The following is a 16,223-nucleotide window of genomic DNA, read 5'->3' as shown; positions in this document are numbered from 1 at the left end:
ATACAGAGCCAAAGGGAAGATTGGGATGATAGCAGCATCATTATTTTACTTTGCTTCGAACTAGCCCCCCCCATAAAAAAGTACATGGCAGTACAGTTTAGATACACGGTCTACTAATAGGAGTTAAACCCAAGAAAGCACAATGGTATTGTTCTTTTAAGTATCATTATGGCCTATGTACAGTCATTTAACTCAATGCTGACACAACAGTATGTATATTATGTGGTGTTTATTTTCGTCTGCTGTGCCTGTGCTCCTACATTGTGTTTTGTGAATGGCTCCATTGGATGCAAGATGCCTCATATGATGCAAAATGCATCACCATTCATGCTGAAATACTAAAATATCTCAAAAACACAGAATGAACACAAACAAAACAATAAAATAATTGTGTTGATCTTGTCCCAAACAACAATAAAATAAGTAATAAGATCTGGTTGTCCCAGAGGTGAACTGGGCCTTTAACTGACCATCCTTGAATAACGATAAATCATAAATGTAAGCTTGAAATGAACTATGTCAGGTTTCTTATGATTATTAACAAAACAAGAGCTTAGCAGAGTCAGATAAATGACTCTCATAAGTGTCCATGCCACAGGGCAGGCCAACAGCAGTGATGTGTTTGCCGACACTGGAAAGTTTCAGTTTTAAAACAAAAAGCTTTGCCACAGACGACCTGTTTTACTTTTATTTTAAGGACAGCCATCAAATCTTGCTCTGCGGAAAATATGAAACTGGTTGTTCTATATTAAAAGTATTTTAAAAGCCAAATGACGGGGGAAAGATGGCAGACTACTCTCCTTGTAATGGTGTATATCTGAGATTTTTAACGTCTCCAAACAAAACACAGGAGCACTCGGCACTCCACATGATTTGATTATGAAGTGAAACGTGTCTGCTATGTGCTCCATTTGTTTATCGACTTCAATATATTTGTCAGTCTGTATTTTATCTGTTTTAAGTTGTAGAGAAAACACAAGTGTCCCAGTATTCTGCAGCACACAGAGCACTGACCTAGTGGGTTGAGACTACATGGTTCTCACAAATCCTTTAAGTTCCACCCCCTCCTCTCTCACCATCAGTCTCTATCTACTCAGACTTTACTTCAGTGCATCTGAAATACGATCCAGAAGAGAATGGCAGAAGTCGCCCCAGCTCCAGCTGCCGCCGCCCCGGCTAAAGCAGCCAAGAAGAAGGCCGCCGCTAAACCCAAGAACGACGGACCCAGCGTCCAGGATCTCATCGTCGATGCTGTGACAGCTTCCAAGGAGAGGAGCGGTGTGTCTCTGGCCGCCCTCAAGAAGGCTCTGGCCGCCGGTGGCGTCGACGTGGAGAAGAAGAAGGTCATCGTTAAGAACACTGTGAAGAGGCTGGTAGCAAACGGCACCCTGCTTCAGACCAAGGGTACCGGTGCTTCTGGGTCCTTCAAGCTCAACAAAACGGCTGAGAAGAAAGCAGTCAAAGTCAAGAAGCCTGCAGCCAAGAAACCCGTCGCGGCAAAGAAGTCTCCCAAGAAGGCGGCAGCCAAGAAGCCCGCAGCCGCTAAAAGATCTCCCAAGAAGGCAAAGAAGCCTGCAGCTGCAAAGAAAGCTGTAGCCAAGAGTCCCAAAAAGGCTGCCAAGAGTCCAAAGAAAGTGATGAAACCCACTGCCGCTAAGAAAGCAGTCAAAACACCAGCAAAGAAGGCAGCCAAACCCAAGAAGGCAGCCGCCAAGAAGAAGTAAACAGCCTCACAACAACCAGTTTTAACACAAAGGCTCTTTTAAAGGAGTCATCCAGACCAAAACACATATAGGGTTAAATCTGTCTTTTATCATACCCCTTTATACCTGCTTTAGTCCATTTTTTTCATAGCTGCCCCTGTTGCTAGATTTCGGCTGCCCCTGTTGCTAGATTTCGCAGGCCCTCTCATAACTAACAGAGTGTATAGCCTTTATACTAGTGCGGTTATTTCTTCAGCTTCAAAGTTAGTATTTTTTTATTAGATTGTGTTTACACAACGTCCTGAGACCAACCAAACCGCTGTTTTGACCTCACAGGCACCCTTACTTGTCAAACCGACCCCTCCCTCCCCTCCCTTTCTAGCCTCTCCTCTCCCTGCTCTGGTGCAGAGCAGAAGCCGTTTGACAAGTAAGGGTGCCTGTGAGGTCAAAACAGCGGTTTGGTTGGTCTCAGGACGTTGTGTAAACACAATCCAATAAAAAAATACTAACTTTGAAGCTGAAGAAATAACCGCACTAGTATAAAGGCTATACACTCTGTTAGTTATGAGAGGGCCCGCAAAATCTAGCAACAGGGGCAGCCGAAATCTAGCAAAAGGGGCAGCTATGAAAAAAATCGACTAAAGCAGGTATAAAGGGGTATGATAAAAGACAGATTCTTTGACTAAGTTGAGCTTAGAATGCGAGAACAGCGCAAGCTGCTGCCTTTTATCAGTGTCTGCGAAACGCCGTCATTCTCTGATTGGTCAGTGGTCAGGAACGCCGTCATTCTCTGATTGGTCAGTGGTCAGGAACCGCCTTCTTTAGGGAGGTACCATAAGTCACTTGCTACCGATTGGTGGGGAACACTGGAGCTGCTGTAATAGATAACACAATGGAATACTTTCCAGCAAACTGAAAATGTATCGTGTGTGTTTAGTGTTAGATATGACAAGAAATAAACATTTCTACTTGAGTGACAAAATAACACTTGACACAAGGATATATTTTTTTGTATAAAGAATATGTATGCATATCTAGTCTTAAATCATTTACACTCTCTACTACTTTCCATGGCATGAGTATATCAGAAAAAATGTCATTTTGAGGGTGAACTACTCCTTTAAGTCAATGTGCTCAAAGATCTGCCATATTGGACCATTATATGATTCTCATAGAAAATCGACCAATCCCACAAATGATTACAACCACAGTAACTTGACTCAAATATTTAACAAATGTATTAACTGATGCACCATCTACGCAAAGTATTACATATGCTCATAAAAATATTATTTAAAAAAAATGTACTTATGGGAATTCATCTTTGTATTGAAATAGTGAGTGGCTCTTAAAAGAGCCTTTGTGGGGTTTGTCAATCGAATAAAATTTACTTCTTGGCGGCTTTCTCGGTCTTCTTGGGCAACAGAACAGCCTGGATGTTGGGCAGCACACCGCCCTGAGCGATGGTCACTCCGCCCAGGAGTTTGTTGAGCTCCTCGTCGTTGCGGACGGCCAGCTGGAGGTGACGGGGGATGATACGAGTCTTCTTGTTGTCACGGGCAGCGTTTCCAGCCAACTCCAGGATCTCAGCGGTCAGATACTCGAGGACAGCTGCCAGATAAACCGGGGCGCCGGCACCGACTCTCTGGCCATAGTTGCCTTTACGCAGCAGCCTGTGGACACGACCGACGGGGAACTGGAGCCCGGCACGGGATGAGCGGGTCTTAGCCTTCGCCCTGGCCTTTCCGCCTGTCTTACCTCGGCCGCTCATTTTGGAGGTTTATTCCTGGAGTTAACGCTCGAAGAAATGTGATGGAAAAGAGGAGCACGAGCCGTTTTATACGTTTGACTTTGTAACACACTATATTATGTGATTGGTGGGAGAGACTCTGTGTGCGCCCCACCAATCATAAAAACGAGTGTGTGCGCGGGCTGAGTGTGTATGAGCTCCCCACCAATCAGCAGTAGTGACCTCATCGGTCCTCCCTATGGCTCCTCCCAGAGCCCTGCATGCCCCCTGTCTAAAAGCTTTGTGTCCCTCTGAGGACGTAAGGGAGGACAGGCAGACCAGAGTTAATGTAGGGTTATGGTTAGATTTTTTTACGCTTTATTTATTCAAGCATGGTCATATAGTTGAAAGCCATCTTCATTTTTACACAGACATAATTTACAAATACTGTACGTATGTGCCACGTCTATCTCAACCTGTATGATATACATGATGTATGATATACATGATGTATGCATGTTATACAGGTGTTATCCCAGATGTAAGGGACTACTATAGCAAAACACATTTGTATGAATGCTTTTTTTTTAAAATGACTGTAAACTGCAAATTCTCAATAAAGTGTGGTCTGTGGACCCAGCAATTGACAACTATTTTAACCACTTTCATATTTCATACTTTAGAGAGGGGGGACCTACTCAAAAATAGGTCTGGCAAGGCGTCACTTTGTAATATGCTCTCTGTGTGTGTGTGTGTGTGTGTGTGTGTGTGTGTGTGTGTGTGTGTGTGTGTGTGTGTGTGTGTGTGTGTGTGTGTGTGTGTGAGATATTGAGAATGTTATATAACACACCATGATCAGTTTTTTATGGATTTGACCTCACTACAAGCATAATTAGGTCAGATCAGAGGCTACTATCATGCTAATAATTGTTGACTGTCAATAAAATGAACACCCATTCAACTCAATATTACACATTGTGTTGAAATTGAAATGGGCTGCTTACTTCATTTGCATTGGTAAAAATTGTGAAGTCATTTCCAGTTTAAGGTAGGCTACAGATGAGATGACAACCAAACCAAGCTACACAAAATGAGAGGTATTTTCAGTGAAGAGTTATACTATAACAACGATGCTTTAAATGTTCAAGCATCGGTTTCCATTTGCGCATGTGATCAATTAACATGTTCATAATACCGCCAGAATTACACAGATCAACTCTTTTCTTGAAAATATGGGTGGTCCTTAAAAGGACCGTTTTGTTTTTAAAAGTAGACTATTCGGTCTACTTGGAGCTGGTGTACTTGGTGACAGCCTTGGTGCCCTCAGACACGGCGTGCTTGGCCAGCTCGCCGGGGAGCAGCAGGCGGACGGCGGTCTGGATCTCCCTGGAGGAGATGGTGCGGCGTTTGTTGTAGTGACCCAGACGAGCGGCTTCACCGGCGATGCGCTCGAAGATGTCGTTGACAAAGGAGTTCATGATGCCCATGGCCTTGGAGGAGATACCAGTGTCAGGGTGGACCTGCTTCAGGACCTTGTACACGTAGATGGCGTAGCTCTCCTTCCTGGACTTTCTGCGCTTCTTGCCGCCCTTGGCGGCGGTCTTGGAGACGGCTTTCTTGGAGCCCTTCTTGGGCGCTGGCTTCGCAATTTCTCAAGTAGTAACGGCTGCAGCCTGCGGGAAGGCGTCTGCGAGTCTGCAGACCTGGCGTCTGCGAGTCTGCAGACCTGTTTGCAGACCCAGCACTGCAGACCCAGGTCAACCTCTCTACTGCTCCCAGTGGCAGCCAGGCGGAGCCGCTCGATTGTCCACGACATTGCAAGCGGCGCGAAGGCCAGCGGACCTTGGTCCTGCTCTTCGCCCCCGAGCGCCGCAGGCGCGAGTGGCCGCGAAGAGCGGGCCAGGGCCGCGCGGCCGGCGGAGCGCCGCGCGAGTTACGAAGCCGTGGTGAATGCAATCGTTCTATTTATGCCCAGGCCGTAAGGCCTGGGCAAGCCCACGATAAACATCAGCATTGATGGCTGAATGGATAGCGTCGCCGACTTGAGTGCTAGAGATCACTAGATCGAATATCACCGTCGCCCCACGACGCCCTGTCCAAGTCACTAAGTAGTATGGGGTCTGCACCGGGTCTGCAGACGCGGGTCTGCAGGTCTGCAGACCCGGGTGCGGTGCAGACTTCCCGCAGGCTGCAGCGGTTAGCTTCTCCAATTTCTGGCATTTTGACGGTATTCTGTCAGTGACGAGTGATGAGAAAGCGCAGTCGCACCATCATTTATACACAGCCAATGCCAATGTGGTGGTGTGACTCCCAGCAGGTGATTGGCTGATCCTCCCACAAAGAGGTTGGTGTCTTTATTTCTGTATTATTTCTCCCGCTCATGCGCTCTATTGTCCCTGTAATATTTTGAGCGGCTAAATATGCACTTGGGGTAAATGTATGTTTTAATGTCCATAAAGGTCCCCAATGGAAACAAGCCATAGTGCTTTCTTGACTAAAAAAAGGTATAGACTATTAATATCAGTCTGTCTATTCATTGAGACAATGGCATTATTCCCAATATTAGTCTATAATATAAGAAATAGTTAATCAAGTATTATAATGTGTAAATGTGATTCCGCTCTTCTGGGCTTAGAAAAACAAAATAGAGAACCGGGTGGTACTTTATTTTTCTCCATTCCTAGCCCGTTTATTACTTCAAGACAATGAAAGCAGAATCGATTTAGTTGCCATCACTCCAGTTAACTTCAGTTGGGAGTTGGGACATTGTTATGTAAGCTCTGTATTCTGAGTATTTCAAGTGTGTTTTCCCGCCTCTACATGTTCATAGACTGATAATGGCAGAGCCTTTTGAAACCCACTTGGACTATGGTTCATCGCAGAGCGTAATATATACTAGTTCACGTTAATATTCAAATCACAACTTATTCCACAAGTGACAGCAGAGCTGATACCTTTAAATGCATTTTGAGGGGAAAAATGCTGTTATTTGTACCCTGTATATATTTAAAATGTCACAATGCGACATAGCTCTGTTTACTCAATGCTGTACCCACTCCAACTGTATGTTCCCCATTTTCAACTGTTTTTATTGTATTTGTGATACTTGCTTTGGCAAATGTGGAAATCGTGAGTGTCGAATTTCAAAATGGTTTATCTTTAGCATAGCATATACATGTTTTGGAATATTAACTAATCATATCGTATTAATAGACCTATAAATTCACACGTAGTTGCTGTAGTTATGCACAAAAGTGGGACTAAACTCGTTACATAACGTGTGGGTGGCTCTTAAAAGAGCCTTTGGGTTGTTGGTAGATCAAGTCGGCGATATTAACCTCCGAAGCCGTACAGAGTGCGCCCCTGTCTCTTCAGAGCATAGACAACATCCATGGCGGTCACGGTCTTTCTCTTGGCATGCTCGGTGTAGGTGACGGCATCACGGATCACGTTCTCCAGGAACACCTTGAGGACACCGCGGGTCTCCTCGTAGATCAGACCGGAAATACGCTTCACACCGCCACGGCGAGCCAGACGGCGGATAGCGGGCTTGGTGATTCCCTGGATGTTATCACGGAGAACCTTGCGATGACGCTTGGCGCCTCCTTTTCCCAGTCCCTTTCCGCCTTTTCCACGCCCACTCATTTTCTAGCTTCAGTTCAGTTGAAGATGCAGAAGAGAATGATTCCAGAGCTCTGAAGCCATGCCTTTTTATCTGTGTTCTGAGGACGTAAGGGAGGACAGGCAGACTGCCACATGCCCCCTCCCCCACCACACACACGCACCTCCCCCTTGTTCATGTTGGTCACATCACCCCCTAGTTTATAGTAATACCGGTATTGCTAGTCAAGTCCTCTATATCATAATAATTGTTAATGTTTTAAACGTATCGCCCCATTCATATTCTTGTCAATGTACATTTGGTGTTACTGAATACATGCCTAATACACCCTCTGGGCCATAGCATTTCTTTCGACTCTCAAGTTTAAATGTTTGTATTGTCACAGACATAACCTAAATAAAGTTATAATAATTCATCAATAATTAAGTATTAATACGGAATTATTGAGGTGGACGAGGGTTACTATGTATAATAATGTATATGATTCTTAACAATAACAATGGTAGTAGGCTAGTGTCTACTATTCAATATCAATGTTGAATATGAACCAACACATAGGCTACTAGTCAGGACCATGGCGAATCTAATAGTGATTTAAGGATTAACGAAATTAGGTCATAGGGGAGGTGGGTGGGTTTGCAAGCTCTATAGTTTAAGTGGGAGAAATGGCCATATACAAAATGTAAGTTAGGCTGTGTTTATGTTTATTAACTTTGTCATAAATACATTTATGTCTAGACTGTTATGCCATTAATTATGTGTGAGAGGTATTAGACCATTAACACACAGACTGGTTATTATTCCAGCACATGGCATATAAAAGTGAGGATACTCTTATAAAATGAAGTGGTTGGCTCTTAAAAGAGCCTTTTGTGGGAATAAAGATGGAACAGATGATTTACTTCTTTTTGGGGGCTGCCTTCTTTGCTGCCTTGGGTTTGGCAACCTTCTTTGCTGGAGCTTTCTTGGCTGCTGCGGGCTTCTTCGCCACTTTCTTGGGGCTCTTGGCGGCCTTCTTGGGGCTTTTAGCTACTACTTTCTTGGCGGCGGGCTTCTTGGCTTTCTTGGGTGATTTCTTAGCGGCTGCGGGCTTCTTTGCTGCCGCCTTCTTGGGCTTCTTAGCCGCTGCGGGTTTCTTGGCTGCAGCGGGCTTCTTTGCTTTAACTGCCTTCTTTGCAGCGGGCTTCTTCGCCTTCGCCGCCTCCTTGTTCATCTTGAAAGAGCCAGACGCGCCGGTGCCTTTGAGCTGGACCAGGGTGCCTTTAGCGACCAGGCTCTTGACGGCGATCTTGACGCGGGCCTTGTTCTTCTCCACATCGTAGCCGCCGGCAGCCAGAGCTTTCTTGACGGCAGCCAGAGACACACCGCTCCGCTCCTTGGAGGCGGACACGGCCTTGACGACCAGATCAGCGACGCTGGGCCCGGTCTTCTTGGGGCGGGGAGCTGCCTTCTTCTTGGCGGCCTTGGCCGGGGCTGGAGCTGGTGCGACTTCTGCCATTGTTCTCTTCTCTGTAGTTTATCCTTCCTTCCCTAAAGTAAAGTCTGTCAGACTGGTGTTGAACGCACGGAAGGGGCTGGACTTAAACAACACATGAGAACCATGTAGAGACAACTCACACATCCCCTCTTGTCTAGGTGGCTTAATGTGCCATTTGTGTTTTCTCCTCGATTAAAACAAGATATAACAAACTACAGTGTGTATATTTTAATGCAACATAGAGCTGAACAGTTATCACACATGTGCCTTTTTATCACAAATATATCTGAGATGATAACTGCGATCTAGTTTTTAAGTGATAGGCTTAAAACATCACCCTTCCACAGTCAGAGAACAGTGTTTCCTCCGTATTTTTCCTTCTAAAACATGTTAAACTATATTAAATTTACAACAATACTCACAATCCTCTTAGAAAACATACCTGGCGACACAATACATTAAACTATAATCTTGTTTTGCAATCCATTTTGCTATAAATAGAAGGTTTTCTGACCCCAGTAAACACACTTCAGTTTATGCAGCATGATGGATTTGATCCAACTTTGATCTGACTATAATGGTGAAAACTGCTGGAACAGTTTGGACAGATAACGTATTTGTTCTCCAGCTACAGTAAACTAAACATTTAACTATCCAATCAACTGTATCACACTTCTCAGACAGTAGGCCTACTTCATGATGCAAGGTGTCATTCTATATCACATTTTTATGAGTAATTCAATCACCATTGTGATCAGTAAAATAAAAAGTGATGCCATATTTACTACAGATAAGCTGTTATTTCTGCCACCATGCACTTATAGGAGCATGTGACAGAACTGTTTAAATAGCGATATCACAACTGTCACCTAACTGTAACTGAACAACAGAAGGCCTAATTTTAGTCCGCAGAGTTAGCAGACAGATGGTGGTAATTGCATTTAACAGAAACACATTTTGTCATCATTACAATAACACCCAGATATAAACAGAAGTTGAATAAAAAATATTAAACACACACACACACACACACACACACACACACACACACACACACACACACACACACACACGTGCAGTAGTGGTGTTACACTTTATTCATGGTTATATTCACTGCTAGGGTAAAAGACCAACTCAAAGGTATGATACAATACTGAGATGATTGGGCAATTAATCAAATCTCCTCTATCTCTCCCATTTCTCTTCTGTACATGACATAATGTTAAAACAAGATATGTTTTACAACGTAATTTGATTAGAATTATTTGAATTCATTATGAACTTTGTTTTCCTTTTTTTCCCCTCATGCTGGAGACCCCCTCAATATAGCCATGAATGATTCAGAGCTTTGTACAGAAGTGGCTCGTACCAGGACTATGAATATCTAGTGTCCCAGCCACGTCACAGCGGTGGGGTTTTGGATTAACCAAGCTTCTTTGTTCAGCTACTGCTGGTAGGACAGGGAGGCCAGATGGACGAGCCAACGCTGGAATGAAAACAATGTGGAACATAGTTTAGAGGTAGAAAGAGACCTGTACAACACTAAAGGTCCTTACACATGGGAGAGGGGCAAAATCGATCCCAAAATACATCAGCTAATATTTTACATCATACTATGAATTTGGTGATGCCTCACTCATACAAGATGCCTTTATTCACTCAAAAATCAAACCTGTTGTGGATATAATTACGTCACTTTACTGCCATATTAATATTTGTGGGTGTACTCATAACACAAACAGCAGTCTAAATGAATTACAATTGCACACATTACACTCTCCCCGGGTGTAAGGAGCTTTAAGGAACACTCATTTCCAACCTCATCTTCATGTGACTGGTGGGACTCTAGGACCTGGGAGCTCAGAGCAGGCTACGGTAGCACAGGCTGCAGAGCGTCTATAAGAGGGCTCTCGTGAGAACAGCTGAGTAGCGTTTGTTCTCGTGCACCGAGGCTGTTTGGAGCTGGGAGCGTCGGCAAGTGCCGGTGCTCTGCTGTGTGCAAAGTATAACTACAAGAGGTATGTTACCAAATGCCTGACACTGTAGATTATGCATCTTTTGTTGGTTGTATGAGGAGTTTTACAAGTACGCATTGATGTTACTGCACTTCTAGATTCTCTGGTGGTCCTGGACAGGACTTGCTGTGTTTGGTGGGATAACCAGAAACCAAACACACATGCACTAGCAGAGTCTTGAGTTAGGCAGTAAATTATGTTCATTGTACTTTAGCAACAAGGTCCATGTGCATATATTGTTACTGACTGTACGAGGTTTATAGTGTTCAACCATTGTTTACGGGAGTTAAACCTTTATACCGTTTTTGGTGTTTAACTAATATTATGTTCTGTATTGTATTTATAGAGGGCCATACCCAGATGTTCCTGGTCAGCTCATGTTCCTACCTGTTGGGTGCCCAAGCGCTTCGGGCCGAGGGGTATGAAGCTGAGCTTTCCAGTATAGTATGCATTATGTAATGTGGGTTGTATATGGTAACTAATTTGTGCATTTGTATATTACAGGCTGTACTGGTGACACATGGCTGTGGTCAGCAGGCAGCCATTGCTCTTTTCCTCATGTTAATTTTAGAATAGTTGCTATGCTCAAGTGCCTCCTCCTCCTTTTGTTCAGTTTTATAAGAGTCTCCATTTATTGTACCACCTAGTTAGTGACCGTGCTTGCCCCTTCCCCATGTTAAGTGTGCAGTGTTTTAAGTCAGTTTTACTAACAGTGTGCAGTGTTGTTTAGCTGTATTATTCTTAACCCTTTTGCAGTGGTGCGATTCTATCAAGTGTTATTGTCCCCTGGTCCATTGAAGTGGTACAGACACACAGTGTCATTTGTGGAGCCTTTTAATACTGCTATATGAATAAAGATGTTAATGGTTTTGTACACACAAAAGCCTCTGTCTGTCATGTTATCCTGAGTGGGGATTAATTGGGTCATAACGATAACGGAGTAAATGCATAAGATAGGCGGGTCTCCCACCCTGTAATTGGGAGTGGCGTTGTCACTTTAATGCATTCAACAATACTATTCGTGTCCATCTGGTCACATTCATAATAGTAATTAGTCCTCACATTTGTACCTCACAAGATTGAAATCTTGTTTGAAATGATCAAAGCTGAATACAAAGTGATGTCTGAGTAACTTAAACTTCACTTAAGTTTTAGTTTTCATGTAGGTGACAGGCTGGGGCCTTCCTACAATCATGATCAAGTGGGGGCAGGCCTTGCTGAACGTAAGGCCCGCCCTCACTCGACTATGATTGAAGGAAGGCCCCACTCTATGCTGATTGGAGGAAAATGTGTCTGCTTTTTTCTCCTCACAGGAGATATGGACCAAACACTCTATAGTAACTAGTACTAACAGAACAGAGAGCCGGCGGCAGGACTCATTGGCTAATGGGGCCGTCTGTGAGCTTAATATTGTGGGCACGGTGGCGCAGTGGTTAGCGCTTCGTCTCACAGCTAGAAGGTCCTGGGTCGCTTGGGGCGTGTTCCTCCCTCTGCGTCATCAGCGCCCACACCCTAGGTGGGGTTGGCGATAGGGCCTTTCTGTGTGGAGTGTGTTCTCCCCGTGTCTCCTAGGGTAGATGCCCTCACAAAAACATGCAGTAGTCCTGGTTTCTATACTACCTCCCCCTAGCCAGCCAGGTGCTCCCCTATTCCCCTGGTGTGGCAGGGGGAGAGCGGAAACCAGGACTACAGGTTAGGTAGTTGGCTCTGGGTGAGAAAATGGGTTGAAAAAACTGTGGGATAAAAACATTTAAAAAAAGTTTGCGACCACTATGCAAATTAGTGTTTCGCCTTTGTTTTCGAGTATTTGGCGGTTTCACTGATGGGGCCGGGGGGTCTGCGTGCCGCCGGGCCTGTCAGAACATAGACCTATTTTGTTATTATTTGAATTAAATGAAATCTGTATTGCGTGGCTGGTATCGTTCGGTTTCGTTCCCGCCCCATGGGCACTACATAAACTTTGCTTCATTAGAAAGATCTATTGATAGTAAGTAAGAAACAAAAGTTCTCCGCGTGTCACTTGCACAATCTTTGTCACCAGCCAGAAATGTGTTTAATGGGAATAACAAAAAAAACGAAAATCTTGTGCTGCTGTTTTTGCTTGTAAAATTTGCTATATTGATTTTGGCAACACAAAATCTTTCTCAAATGTCATAAATACATCTACCTAACATCTGAAACAAGTATTGGTGCCTTAGTATACTCATATGTTATGACAAAAGCAATATGAACACATTTTGGTTAGTTTTACCTCAGATTCTATCAAGAGTTGTGGGGATGATTGCGGAGAAAAATCTGAGAAAACGTACATACAGCTAAATGTATCTTAAAGATGACATTTTTAATTCATCACATTGCTGAACCACCTACTCCCAAGTGTTTCTTGTCAGCAAGCAAAGACAGACATAAGTCCAGGTCTCCTGATCACTGGGAAGTTGGGAGATTCTAGAGACGTCATCAGATGGCCTGGCTGAAGACCTTTTACTTGTGTGGAACCTACTGTAGGTAGAATAGCTTCCAACATCACAGTTGCAGAATTCTCCTCCAGATGCAGAAGCTGGTTTACCTGGCTTTTCAGCATTCTGTGTAAACTTTCACCCACAGGCTAGCATTATTGGCTACCTTCCACTCATCCCAGCATTGCCAACTGATCCTTCTGTCCTCAGAAAAGAGATGAAACGACTCCTCACTACACAAGTACACCATTATCACCAAAATGAGTTTGGCAATGTAGTCCTGTTGCTGGGAGGCTTCCACCAAGCTCACAACTACTGAACATGAAGGCTATTTGCAAGATTATCAGGGATGCAGGGGCAGATGATCTGCTTGTTGCAGCAAGTCTTTGTCGAGAAGGAACTGTCAAGAAGATGTTTGCTGAAAAGACATAATACTACCAAACTTTACATGCCCTCAAAGTCCTGTTTGAAAAAGAGATAACTGGCAGAAGTTAGAAATGACAAGGCATCCAGAGATGGCATTCTTTGGAGATCAGCTGCTGCTTTTCAGGAATCATTCAATGGGCAATCAACTGCAGTCCTCTGGGCAAACTTCATGGAGTGTCAGATATTCTCCAAAGGTTTATCTACTACGAGCGGGAAGGTGACTGGACAGGACATCTCTGTGAATCAGCAAGAATGCTACCCTACCTCACTTTAGTAGGCCACTACAAGTACGGGCAGCAATCTTTACCTTTGTATTTGCCTTAGATGAAGAAATGACCGGAAACAGCTTCAGAGGTACATGAAGCACTGATGGCAGGTGTATTTGTTGGCTGACGAGCAGATGGCAGCCACAACAGTAGTGTTTCTTTTGACATGCTACTGGAACAGACATATAATGCTGATGCCAAGGAAGCAAGCGTTCTGGATGGCATTACACTCAGCCTTGTCTCTGCAGAGCTCAAGTCTATGCTCCACCTCCACCCCTCCAACCCACTAACCCATCTACAGTGACCACATCATCCTTGCTCAACATATCTACAGGACAGTGTGCTGATTCCACAGTCAAGTGTTTTGCATGTTGTTCACTATAGTTGAAGACAAGCAAACCTGTACAGTATGTCTGCAAGACTGTCTTGTACTGATTTATTTCAGTGCCAGAAAAGGTTGGAAACGGAGTGCCAGAACTGTGAGAATGTTTCAAAAGAAACAAGCTTTATGGGATAATGACTCTGATTAAGCAAGGGTCATTCATCACCATGCTGGCTTTTGGTGGATATTTATGTTGAAATATATTTTTTGCCACGGACATACTACATGAGTGGACAATAATATCTACCAGAAACACATAGAAGAGCAAGCCCTGAATTACCATAACATGTGTGTAACTCTGAGAACCATTTGGTTCCATTTGTACAATCTCAGAGTTAAGGGCTGGTTGGACTCCAAATATGCCAAAATGTCACAATGTCATAGATATTCTGAAGAAAACCTGTCCACTTCGAATTCATTAATTGGGTCTTATGATCAAAAACAAGACATTATAAGATCAGCCACTGACACATTTTGTCCGTAGTTCAGACATATTGATGACCCCTGGATGAACGTTATAGGGATGAGTAATATACGCACCATGTCAGCATGTAAAATTAGCTAAATACTTGTTTTATTTCAAGATTTGCTTATGCAATACATACATGTGGGAGGAAAAAGCTTAACATTTGCTGTATTTTGTCACAGCACAGACTTACGTTCACTTATGCTGCCAACATTTGTATGCGTTTTTGTTTTGGTTGCGGGATAGTCTCTCGTGTAGCCAGACAACTATTCCACAATCTCCGAATGCTATATAGAGTCTGGAACGGCAGCTCCCGAACGGTGAGTATCGGAAGTAGCCAGTGCTGCACTGAACTGTAGTCCCATTGGAAACATAACAGAAACACAATAACTCAGACAAAGTCATTCGAGCGGCCTATTCTTGTTATGGGTGTATAGTTTAAGAAAACGTTTGAAAACATCATGGAGGTATAACACCAACAACACCAGAGAAAGACGAAATAACGCCCCCAGAAATATTGAAAGGAGACATAACGCTTCCAGTAGGACATGTTATTTCTACTGCACCAAGGGAGCGGTTGCGTCACATCCGCATTATCTCGCACTCATCGTTTCTAATTTCCGTTTGCCAGACTGTATGCCGGGAGCATTTGCCCAAATCGCGGAGGCAACAGTCTGGCCTCGCGAGACTAGTTGGGGGGTGTCTTGATGTAGCCTACAAATGACAGATGTTGGGACACTCTGTGGTACTTAAATACATATTTTATACCTGACATGACCTTTTGTGCATTTATTATAGTCTTGTCCATTTTGGGATTTTCTCCAATTTAGGGGGGTGTGATAGCAGTTTGATTGATTTTCATCCATTTTTGGCCAAGGTACCTTTCATTACACAGTTGGCTGTGAGATGTGTTATATGTGAGACATAAGCTTTTAGCTAAATTTACTATGTGTATGTTTTATTTTGCTGGGTGCCAATCACATACTGTACATTGAGGCGTTTTCTTCAACAAATTTGCTATATTTCACAATCTAAATTCACATATGAGAATACAAAGGCACCAATACTTGTTTCAGATGTTAAGTAGATGTATTTATGACATTTGAGAAAGATTTTGTGTTGCCAAAATCAATATAGTACATTTTACAAGCAAAAACAGCAGCACAAGATTTTCGTTTTTTTGTTATTCACTTTTATATACAATTCTGGCTGGTGACAAAAGTCGTGCAGGTTTCGTGCGGAGAACTTTTAACCCAAAGTCCACAGGGGTATTGTCTATGCAAAAATGCATTGAATGAGTAGTGCCCAGACGTGGGAACGAAATTAATTTTCTAAGCACTTTTCCTTATAGCGCAATACGGCCTATTAATACAGTATTAGCCTGGTTAATAAACCAGACCGCACATCACCACCCCGTGGTGTAGTGTGGTCTGGAGCCTCACAATTGAGAATCCATTTCCACCAGCCACCAGAAAGGGTTAGCCAATCAGGGCTGTAGGCTGTGTGGATACAAAAACATTCCCCCCTCCCCATCCCCTCTATGACAGGCATCAAACAGTTAGTTTTCTTTGATGTTTCATTGATTAGAGAGAACACTAACGAGGTCACAGGCATCAAACAGGTAGTTGTCTTTGATTCTTTCATTGACACTAATGAGGTATTGACACTTGTATGGCCCAAT

At 43.6% G+C, this 16,223-nt stretch overlaps 5 protein-coding genes across 5 annotated transcripts; 1 reads left to right on the top strand and 4 right to left on the bottom strand.

Moving 5' to 3' along the window:
- Positions 1-1,136: 1,136 nt before the first annotated feature.
- LOC308285574 (histone H1-like) lies at positions 1,137-1,724 on the top strand (the record flags this gene model as incomplete). Its single annotated transcript, XM_080726363.1, has 1 exon — positions 1,137-1,724. The coding sequence occupies one exon, from the start codon at positions 1,137-1,139 to the stop codon at positions 1,722-1,724; it is 588 nt and encodes a 195-aa protein (XP_080582489.1).
- A 1,366-nt stretch (positions 1,725-3,090) lies between these two features.
- On the bottom strand, positions 3,091-3,477 carry LOC308285589 (histone H2A-like; the record flags this gene model as incomplete). Its single annotated transcript, XM_080726378.1, has 1 exon — positions 3,091-3,477. Exon 1 carries the CDS (start codon positions 3,472-3,474, stop codon positions 3,091-3,093), a length of 384 nt encoding a protein of 127 aa, XP_080582504.1. The 5' UTR covers positions 3,475-3,477.
- A 1,238-nt stretch (positions 3,478-4,715) lies between these two features.
- On the bottom strand, positions 4,716-5,706 carry LOC308286044 (histone H2B-like; the record flags this gene model as incomplete). Its single annotated transcript, XM_080727006.1, has 2 exons — positions 4,716-5,072; positions 5,701-5,706. The coding sequence occupies 2 exons, from the start codon at positions 5,704-5,706 to the stop codon at positions 4,716-4,718; spliced, it is 363 nt and encodes a 120-aa protein (XP_080583132.1).
- A 1,059-nt stretch (positions 5,707-6,765) lies between these two features.
- LOC308285587 (histone H4) lies at positions 6,766-7,077 on the bottom strand (the record flags this gene model as incomplete). The annotated part of the gene is made up of 1 exon (XM_080726376.1): positions 6,766-7,077. One exon carries the CDS (start codon positions 7,075-7,077, stop codon positions 6,766-6,768), a length of 312 nt encoding a protein of 103 aa, XP_080582502.1.
- Positions 7,078-7,952: 875 nt separating this feature from the next.
- LOC308285573 (histone H1-like) lies at positions 7,953-8,552 on the bottom strand (the record flags this gene model as incomplete). Its single annotated transcript, XM_080726362.1, has 1 exon — positions 7,953-8,552. One exon carries the CDS (start codon positions 8,550-8,552, stop codon positions 7,953-7,955), a length of 600 nt encoding a protein of 199 aa, XP_080582488.1.
- Positions 8,553-16,223: the final 7,671 nt, after the last annotated feature.

Source organism: Nannobrachium achirus (genome assembly GCF_963921795.1).
Source record: "Nannobrachium achirus genome assembly, chromosome: 5".
Taxonomy (NCBI): Eukaryota; Metazoa; Chordata; class Actinopteri; order Myctophiformes; family Myctophidae; genus Nannobrachium; species Nannobrachium achirus.
This window is presented reverse-complemented; position numbering and strand designations above follow the sequence as displayed.